The 10,042-nt window shown below is 49.0% G+C and overlaps 1 protein-coding gene across 1 annotated transcript; it reads left to right on the forward strand.

Moving 5' to 3' along the window:
• Positions 1-56: 56 nt before the first annotated feature.
• AMIGO1 (adhesion molecule with Ig-like domain 1) lies at positions 57-2,922 on the forward strand. Its single transcript, XM_006865955.1, has 2 exons — positions 57-335; positions 739-2,922. Exon 2 carries the CDS (start codon positions 820-822, stop codon positions 2,299-2,301), a length of 1,482 nt encoding a protein of 493 aa, XP_006866017.1. The 5' UTR covers positions 57-335; positions 739-819; the 3' UTR covers positions 2,302-2,922.
• The last annotated feature ends 7,120 nt before the right edge of the window (positions 2,923-10,042 follow it).

Genomic DNA, 10,042 nt, shown 5'->3' on the forward strand with positions numbered 1-10,042 from the left:
GCACGCGCTCCGAAGCTCCGGCGGCGGCGGGCGCGCGCGCGGTGCTGGCTGCCCCCACGCCGCTCCCTCCCCACAGATCGCGGCGTCTCCCGCTTTCCGCACCGCTCCAAGCCAGGCTGGTGGACCCCGAGGCGGCGGTCGTGGTCCGTGGGTTGCAGCGGTCGAGGTGGGAGAGCAGAGCGGAGCCGGACGAGTCTGCGGGAGACGATGCCGCCAGGAGCGGGCCCCTGCGCAAGGCGGGTGTCGTGACAGGCCGGTCGGTGCTGCGCCGCCCTGGGAGGCCGCGACGGAGCTCCCGGACCGGCCATGGGCTGAGACACGTCCTCTTCGAGCAGGTGCAGTGCCCAGAGGTCCCAGAGGGATCCCTTCCCACAGGCCCAGGGATCCTATCCTTCTGGACGCTCCTTACCCGGCCCAGTGCCCTGTTGACCTTCCCTCAGCTCCTCCCCTAGGCCCTGCTAACCCCGCCTCCAAACCCAGCCCTAGCAATCCCTGCGACCCCACTTACCTGACACCTCGCTCGTATAACCATCCGACACCCTGTCACCCCAGCCCAGTAGGCCCTTGTGCCCAATATCTGCACAGTGCATGGGAACTAACTACCCGGCATCTCTTCCTTTCTGTTCTAGCTGAACGGGAGAGTGGGGTGTAAGACAGGAGGGAGGGTTGAACCATCCCTACAGAGGCCCTGCTGACCACAAACCCATCCTCTCTCCTTTAAGAAGTCTACAGTGAAAGTGACCCTTCCTTACAGAACATGCCTGGGTGACGCCCTTCCACATCTTCCTTGTGGCCTTCCTCACCTTCCCCAGTGACACTATGCAACCCCAGTGTGACCTGCGAGGCCTCTGGCTCCTGCTGCTGTCCTTGTTCCTGCTCCTCTTTGAGGTGTCCCGAGCTGGCCGTCCAGTGGTTAGCTGTCCTGCGGACTGCCTGTGTGCCAGCAACATCCTCAGCTGTTCCAAGCAGAAGTTGACGACCGTGCCCCACTCCCTGCCCAGCTACACAGCAATATTGGACCTCAGCCACAACAACCTGAGCCGCCTGCGGGCTGAGTGGACCCCCACCCGCCTGACCCACCTGCATTCCCTGCTACTGAGCCACAACCACCTGAACTTTATCTCCTCGGAGGCCTTTTCCCCAGTACCCAACCTGCTTTACCTGGACCTCTCCTCCAATCAGCTGCATACACTGGATGAGTACCTCTTCAGTGAACTGCAGTTACTGGAGGTGCTGCTGCTCTACAACAACCACATTGTGGAGGTGGACCGCTGCGCCTTCGATGACATGGCCCAGCTGCAGAAACTCTACTTGAGTCAGAACCAGATCTCCCGCTTCCCTCTGGAACTGGTCAAGGAAGGAGCCAAGCTACCCAAACTAACACTCCTGGACCTCTCCGCCAACAAGCTCAAGCTCTTACCCCTGGCTGACCTGCAGAAGTTGCCCGCCTGGATCAAGAATGGGCTCTACCTGCATAACAACCCCCTTCACTGCAACTGTGAGCTCTACCAGCTCTTTGCACACTGGCAGTACCGACAACTGAGCTCTGTGGTGGACTTTCAGGAGGATCTGTACTGCATGAGCTCCAAGAAGCTGTACAATGTCTTCAACCTGAGTTTCCTCAACTGCAGCGAGTACAAGGAACGGGCCTGGGAGGCCCACCTGGGTGACAAATTGACCATCAAGTGTGACACCAAGCAGCAAGGGATGACCAAGGTGTGGGTGACACCAAGCAATGAACGGGTGCTAGATGAGGTGGCCAATGGGACAGTGAGTGTGTCCAAAGATGGTAGCCTTCATTTCCATAAGGTACAGGTTGAGGATGGGGGTGTGTATACCTGCTACGCCACAGGGGAGGCTTTCAATGAGACACTGTCTGTGGAGTTAAAAGTGTATAATTTCACCTTGCACGGACACCATGAAACCCTCAACACAGCCTATACCACCCTGGTGGGCTGTATCCTCAGTGTGGTCCTGGTCCTCATATACCTGTACCTCACCCCTTGCCGCTGCTGGTGCCGGGGTGTAGAGAAGCCTTCCAGCCATCAGGAAGACAGCCTCAGTTCTTCCATGCTTAGCACCACACCCAACCATGATCCTATGGCTGCTGGGGACAAGGATGATGGTTTTGACCGCCGGGTGGCCTTCCTGGAACCTACTGGACCTGGGCAGGGTCAAAACGGCAAGCTCAAGCCAGGTAACACCTTGCCTGTGCCTGATGTGACAGGCAAGGGCCAACGGAGGATGTCGGATCCAGAGTCGGTCAGCTCAGTCTTCTCTGATACGCCCATTGTGGTGTGATCAGGATGGGTTGGTGGGGAGATTTTGCCCCAGGAGAGGTAATGCACCCCTGAAGGATATGAGGGGATGGAAGAAAGGGCTGGCTGCCCAAGGGAGTGGGTTCCCCCCAACCTGAAGGGAATAAGTCACAGATACAACAGCAGGCAAGACCCCAACCAGGGTGTGACTGCCATCATTTTCAAACATGGATACATTAATCCTCAGGCAAAGGCTACACCCATACCCAAAGCCCTGGTAATTGTGAATGTGGTAGAGGAGGAGCATGTTTGAGTTGGGTGGGAATGAGGAAGGGGTGAGGGAAATGGTAAATTCCGTAAACTTTTTCAAGATCATCCCTAGCTCCTTAAGAGAAAATCATTCTGGGGGGAGAAAAATCATATTTCTTTTCTGTCTCTGTCCACCTGCACCTGTGATGCTGTGTGTGGTGGGGAGGGTGGTCTTGCACAGGAACCACACTGGGGGAAAGCTGTAGAAGCTTCTTTGGACTGGCCAGGAAGTCACACTTCACAGCTGGGGAAATGAAAAACCGTAGGAAAAGGAGTCAGGAAAGGTTAAGAGCTCAATCAATATAACATTCTGTAAAGCTGTTGTGAGACTTCCCATTAATGCCTTCCTCTTTCCCGATTGGCCTTGGGAGCATGGATCTTTGCAGGAGTGCTGGTCTGTTGCCTGTCAGATATGGCAGCATTGTGAGGTGTGGCATTTGTGCCTTGTTCTTCAATTAATGGCACAGAGGAGTGCAACATGAGCTGAGAGGTCCATGGGATAGCATAGGTGCCAGCATAAAACTTAAGTGATGGAGGGTGAACTCTAGGTAAGCTAATTCCCTGGTCTGTGGAACCCTTGATTCGCATTTGATTCTCAGCACCTGGGTGACAGACCAGGGTAGGACCTGCCGTAGACAGAGCTTCTATGGATGACTGCCAAGGAATGGGAATGTAGGGCCACTTTGCACTAGAGCCTCTATTATGTAGCATCCAGCTAGACCTACCTGATTTTCTGTGTATGCCATTTCTTCATTCAGTCTCATCAAGCTTACGTGGAATTCTGAGTTTTTCTTAATATGCTGCCCTGCAAAGAAAGAAGAAAGAGCTCAGGAAAGTCTGGTCACACTGGGTTAGACTAGGCTTGGGGTAGAGGGGACCAGGTATATTTCTCCTCTATGTTGACAAAGCTGTTTTGCTTTTCTCTCAGAGATCTCACCCTTATTGCAAAACCAAAACATGGGTAGTCGGGTAGTCTCTGCTCCAGGATGGTAAGAGTTCTGTCCTCTCTACAAGGTTACAGACCATCCTGTGGCAGAATCAGTGGCACTTAAACTTTCAGAAGGGAAAATGGACTACTGTCATTCTTCATCCAGAGGCCTGTGCAGTTGTGGTTCTTAGGCCAGAGGAGCATCACAGAATAAGGCACATTTCATCCAAGGTTGCAGAATACTTGGGGTATAGAAACGACAGCTCCCTTTAAAGTCTCCAGGCCCTGGCATGTGGATGCTCTGAGCTTTGGCTGGGGAGTGAGCAGGGCAAAGGTGAAAATGTTCTCTAATGTTGGTCTTTTTCAGTCTGTCCCCTCTCGCCCCATGTTCTCTGTCCATCGAAAGTTCTCCAGAGTCTCTAGTTCTCTGACCTGCTCTTTAGTTTCCAAGAAGGGTTACTCATTGAGGGTGAAACTGCTTGAGGCTGTTTGCTAGGAGGACCTGACTCCAGCGACCTATTAAGATTAGGGACAGGGACTGGGACTCAACATTTTCCCTCATCTGTTTCTAGTATCTGAAGATTGCTGTCCATCCTTTGTTAGTGACCAGGTTTTGTTGAGAGAGAGGTGCAGCATTTCCCTCAAGTCCTTGCATGCTCATAGTGCATAGTGCATGCTTACAGGTACGCATGCACACAGCACCTTGACTTCCATCAGGACAGTGATTCTTTAGTCCCGACCAGTGTCCAATTTCAGAATGGTCTCTACCTATGTGCACAACGTCATGCACTCCATTTTCTGACCCTATCAGTGAGACAGTGACCACGCCGGGCTCCCCAGACACACAATTTATTGTGCTTCACCCACATCTCCACAGCAGTGAATCACTTCTCTGCAAAGGCTGGAATTGGAAGAACCTCAGGCTTCGTGAAGGCCTAAGAAGGAAGGGAGTGGTGAGGAGGTAGCTGGTTCTTCAAACTCCTCAGAAACCTCCCTTAGACTAAAGACAAGAAGTATGAGAAATTAAGATAGAACTAAATCAATGGAGGGCCAGAAGCACGTTGGTAGAGAGCCAAGCAATGGTGAGTTGCTTTTCCTCTGTTAAACTTCTCTAGTAAGAGAGGCAGGAGGGAAAAGTTATCTGCTTATGTCCAGAGACTTTTGAACATTTTGGTACAGGATATAGAGGAAACCAGTATTCGCTTCCCAGACTTAACAGGGAACTGGGAAAGTCCCATTTTTCATGCTGCAGTTTCCCTTTTGAAATTAAGGTTCTGAAAATCTTTAAAGTGAAAATCAAATGAAGTAGGCCTCCTGGGGCATTCTAACGGATCTCCTGAGGACTAGCAGGGCCATGTTCTTAAATGTCCTACCTAGTTTAGGAAACAAGGAAAGGTCCTGTGCCTCTAAAGTTCCCTACTGTATTCTTCTAGTTTGGCCCTAGTTTGAGAAAGCTGGTGGATGTGCCTAACTGTCCCACCAAAAGATTTAACTGATTGGCAGCCTTGTCCATGGTTTCAGTTGACAAAACCCAAAGGTTTCAGTTGACAAAGCCCAAAAGTTGACAAAAACCAAAGGTCTATCTGGGGGACTAAGTAATCAGCATTATGTGAGCTCACTAGAACCCTGTAGGAAAAACCAGGCATTTTTCTGGTTGTAAGAGCAGGCTAAGAGACACTTCCTCCCCTCATCCTACCCCACACTTATAAGCCAGACATGTCTCCTAGGAAGTAGGTGTCCCTGAAGACAGCGTGTGACAGGGCTCTACAATCTGTCCATGTGATTATTTGTGATTTGTTTTGTTTGTTTGTTTGCCTGTACTTATGGGACTCCCGGAAAGGGTTCAGAGGAGGGCACACTCCAGCTGGAAAGAGCAAAGCAGACTGAATCCAGTTTTATGTGTTTTTACCTTTGTACTTCCTTGTGGCCCTGCTGGCAAAGTAAGTCGGCCTCCCTGTGCCCAGAACCCTGTTGTTCCCACTGTGTACACCCAGGCTGGCACACCTCGGAGCCTCTGGCTCTCAAAACTAGACAATGTTCATTAAACCTGGCTTGAGTCTCTGTTCTGGCATAGTCTGTGACTGGTTTTATTTTGTTGTTGTTGTTGTTGTTTTTTAAATATTTCCAGCCTGTGGGCAGGGCTCACTGTATCTCAAAAGGGTGTGGTCTGTCTCAGGATAGAATATTTAAATGTTAGAATTTACTTTGAGGCATTACGATAGATCTGGGGTTGGCACACTTTTCCTTTAACAAGCCAGGTCGTAAATATTGTAGGCCTTCAAGGTCACACATTCCCTGTTTTAGTGCTGACAAGTCTGTTTCAACTTATAATGACTCTATATAGGGTCTCCAAGGAGCAGCTGGTGAGTTTGAACCACTGAAGTATAGTTAACAGTCTAGTGCTTATGTTACCATGCCACACCAGGATTCCAAAGTCTCTGTAACAATTACTCAACTGTGCTGTCATAGCAGAAAAGGAAGGCGCCCTGGTGGTTCAATAGTTAAGTTCTCAGCTGCCTTCTGAAAGACTTGCAGTTTGAACCAATTGAGGGAAGAAGACCCAGAAGTCTGCTCCTGTAAAGATTACAGCCTGGGAAACCCTGTAGAACAGTTCTACTGCCATATGGGGTCACTATGAGTTGGAAGTGACCCAATGGCACCTAACAACAAGCAGGAAAGCAGCTATAAACAAATAGTGAATGATTGTGGCTGTGTCCCAGTCAAACTTTATTTATGGACATGGCTATTTGAGTTTCCTATAAATAACATCTTTAAGCTGGACAGTGAATAAGAAAGACCATAGAAGAATTGATGCTTTTGAGTTATGGTACTGGAGGAGAATATTGAAAATGCCATGGGCTGCCAAAAGAACCAATAGATCTGTTTTGGGAAAAGTGCAGCCAGAGTGCTCCTTGGAGGCCAAGATGGCCAAACGTCATCTCTCGTACTTCGGACATATTGTCAGGAGGGACCAGTCACTGGAGAAGGATATCATATTTGGTGAGGTGGAGGGTCAGAGAAAAAGAGGAAGACCCCCAATGAGATGGATTGGCCAAGTGGCAGCATCGATGAACTCAAGCATGGCAACAGTAGTGAGGTTGGCCTAGGATTGGGCAGTGTTTTGTTCTACTGTACATAATAAGGTCGCTATGAATCGGTACCGACTCAGCATGTTAACAACAATAACAACACATCTTTAAATTTTCAACCACTTAAAAATGTAAAAACTATTCTTAGCTCACAAACCATCCAAATACAGGCAGTGGAATGGTTGGCTCATGGGTCATAATCTGCTGGTCCCTGGGAGATGCTCAAAAAAACATGTCATTGAGGCTTTGAAATTCCATGATCCAGGGCTAAAACCTGTAGAAAATGAAGGCTTCCTGGACCCTTGGAAAGGAAAGTTGCCTTCCTGCAAAGTTCTGTTAAAAGGCAGATTCAAACCTACTAGCCTCACTATGGAAAAATGCATATACGGGCTTTTAAAAAAATGGTTGGTCAGCAGCTCTCTTCTGCAGCATTTGTATTAGTGCCAGTATATCTTCATGTCATAAATGGTTACATCTTAGGCTAAAAGTAGACATCTAATGGACAGATTAACATTCATTGGCAGTTTAGTGTATCCTAGGTGTGGCGCTGTGGGCTAATGAGTTAGACTGTAGTCAGTTTGAACCACAAAGTCAGCGGTTCAAGCTCACCAGTCACTCCTCGGAATCCCTATACAGAGGTAACTATGGTCGGAACTGACTTGACGGCACTTAACAACAAGAAGTTATTTCATGGGACTGAGAAATACAGTTCCTATTTTCTTGGTACAGACACAGCCTGCCAGCAATTGGGTTGGATTCTAGCTAACTCTAAACATGTACATTTTTTACTACTCCCTTGATAACTTTCAGAAGGGAATTGTCATGGTAAAGTCTGTGTGGGAGAGGAAATGGTGTAAAGGTAAAAGGAAAAAATCAGAGTTGGATTACCTCTGGTCTGGAAAGTTTTTTTTTTCACTTCAGGAGAAACCACCAGAGTGGTAAGGACTGGAGACACCACATCAGACAAATAAACCTTGGCAGTCAATTAAATGATGGATGTTGGTGCCAGAACACCCCTGTAGTCTGCATTTATACACTTTTTTCATCTTTTCAGAGCAGTGTTTGCTGTGACTGCCTGTTTGGCAAAGGAGATGAAGTTGGTAAAGAGAGCAGATCTGAGGAAGACTACTTAGACCTCCCCTCTTTTTTAGGTTGTGCAGTCTATTCCCAGTTACTTCACAGTGTTTTCTAAGAATGCCCAGGATTGGGCCAGGCCTCTCTTATTTAGGCTCACTCCAGGACAACCTACGGCCTAGTGAAGGAGCTTGGGAAAAGAGGGAAAAGCAGCATCGTGCTTCAAACCTGTGTGCATACTCAACACACGCATGTGCACCTGAGAAGGCTTTGACACTATGTATGCCAAGGAAGTTGATACACACACAAATCACAAGGTGTTCCCTAGATTCTGGTCCAGATGCAGTTTTATCTGCCAGATCTTGCAGCCCTCACCCTAGTTCCTCTTAGGTAGTGCTCTGCTGGGAGGGGCAGAGGGACTAGTATGTCAGTTTCCTTTTAGAAAAGAAGTTGAGAGTACAGTGTATCCGCTAGCTTCATGTTTCTTCCACCTGAGCCCACCATGCCTTCCCTCTCTGCAATTGCACTTCTTTTGCCACTTGTCTTGTTTCCCAGGAAACCAGTGAAACTTCACTTCCCCTACCCACACTACAGAAAAGGGCCAGTCCTCTGCAGTAGGATGGATGGCTTATCAGGGCCTGGCTACAAGTGCCTATGTTGGATGCTTCCTCTCCTGGGACTTGAGAGAGTAAAGTTAAAACAGCTTCCAAGTCTAGCCCTTTCATCAGGCTTTGCACTGTCACATGGAAAATGTCATGTGATAAAGATTCCTTTCCTGAGGCCTTCCAGTCTACTTCAGCCTGTTCCTGCCCTAGGGTCACAGAAGATGTGGAACCAGGGCCTCAGAGCCAGCCTTTGGTGTGAGTCCTACAGTGGGGCTTCTGAGCACTCTCTGGTACTGGCATACATGTGCACTTTTATGCGTGTGTGAATGTGCACACAGGTCGGGAGCGCTGTACTGGACAGGACTCTGCTGCTTTCCCCTCAGCTCCCAAGCTCCCCCTGGAATGAGCCTGATCTGAGAGGCCTAGCTCAATCTTGGATGTCCTTAGAAAGCACTGATAGGTAATGCATCGAAGACATAGAGTTCTAGGGGACCACTTGTGGACACTCAGTAAGACAAGAGTTGGATCCTATGGTACCGCAGAGGGGCCCGTCCCACTGGCATTGAGCCAGTTCTGACTCATAGTGACACTGTATATGGTTTCTGAGGCTGTAAATCTACAGGAACAGAAAATCTCATTTTTCCCCTATGGTGCAGCTGGTGGGTTTGAACTGCTGACCCTGAACTAAGCAGACCAGAGCTAATCCTACAGTGCCACCAGGGCTCCTTACAGAAGAGCCAGCAGAGGTTTAAAAAATCTGATAAATTCAGACAATAGCAGGTGGATTAAAAACAGGGACTTTTGTTCCGTGACCACCCAGAAGGTTGAGGGGCTGGGGTGGTTTTCTGGCACTAAGTTGTGTCTGTTTTCAGCCCAGCCCAGTGCTGGAGACCACTTCAAACCACCCTTCAAGGCAGTTCTGGGGCATTTTCAACTTGTCATCTATTTACCCGTGCTGGTGAGAAATGGTGAAGTTATGCCCGCAGTGCCCATCTTGTGTTTCATTACTGAATCCCAGGGCAGAAGAAAACAATTAAGATTTAATTTAAAAAAAAAAAAAATACTCAGGTCTCTGTGCTGCTGAGGCTCCTGCCTCCGAGTCCTCTTCAGGCCCACTGCTGCAGAGTCTCATCTCAAGCAAATGGAATGCAAAATACCCTTCCCCTAATTAAACACTGAAACAGAACTGTTTTCTTGGGGTGGGGGGGTGGCAGTTAAATTCAATAAAGTGCTTTGAGGAGGAACTGTGATCCTCCTCAAGAGCATGGAACTGGGAAAAGCAAACCGGAGAACCCCTGGGCGCTCACAGCTTTGCATGAGAGCCTGAGACGGGCAGAATTTGGAGTGTGGCTACGAGGGTCAGGGTGGCAAGGCTGGCAAGGCTGTGTCCATTACCCATGCCCCTTTCTTGGTTCATCTGCCCATCTTTTTCCATCAGGGAAGAATTAGGGAAAAGATTTAGACTTGTGGTCAGCAGCTCCAGGCTCTTCAGGCAGGCTGGGCCTATGGATCTAAAGGGGCATGTGCATTGACTCAGCCCCCTCCCTGACCGGAAAACACCAATTAGGCAGTAGCTTCATTAAATATAATCTTAGTTGTTTTGGGCAGGAGTGGGCAAGGGTCAACCTTGCCTCTAGGAGGTCTGCACACTTACAAAGGCCAACAACATAACTTCTCTGAGACTCAGGTCCCCTAGGCATCATTAGCCATAACTGTTACTGCCTCCCCAAAAATCATAAAGTCCAGAGCCAGGCTAGGTGAAGGAAAGAGGACAAAAAC

Source organism: Chrysochloris asiatica, unplaced genomic scaffold, assembly GCF_000296735.1.
Source record: "Chrysochloris asiatica unplaced genomic scaffold, ChrAsi1.0 scaffold00085, whole genome shotgun sequence".
NCBI lineage: Eukaryota > Metazoa > Chordata > Mammalia > Afrosoricida > Chrysochloridae > Chrysochloris > Chrysochloris asiatica.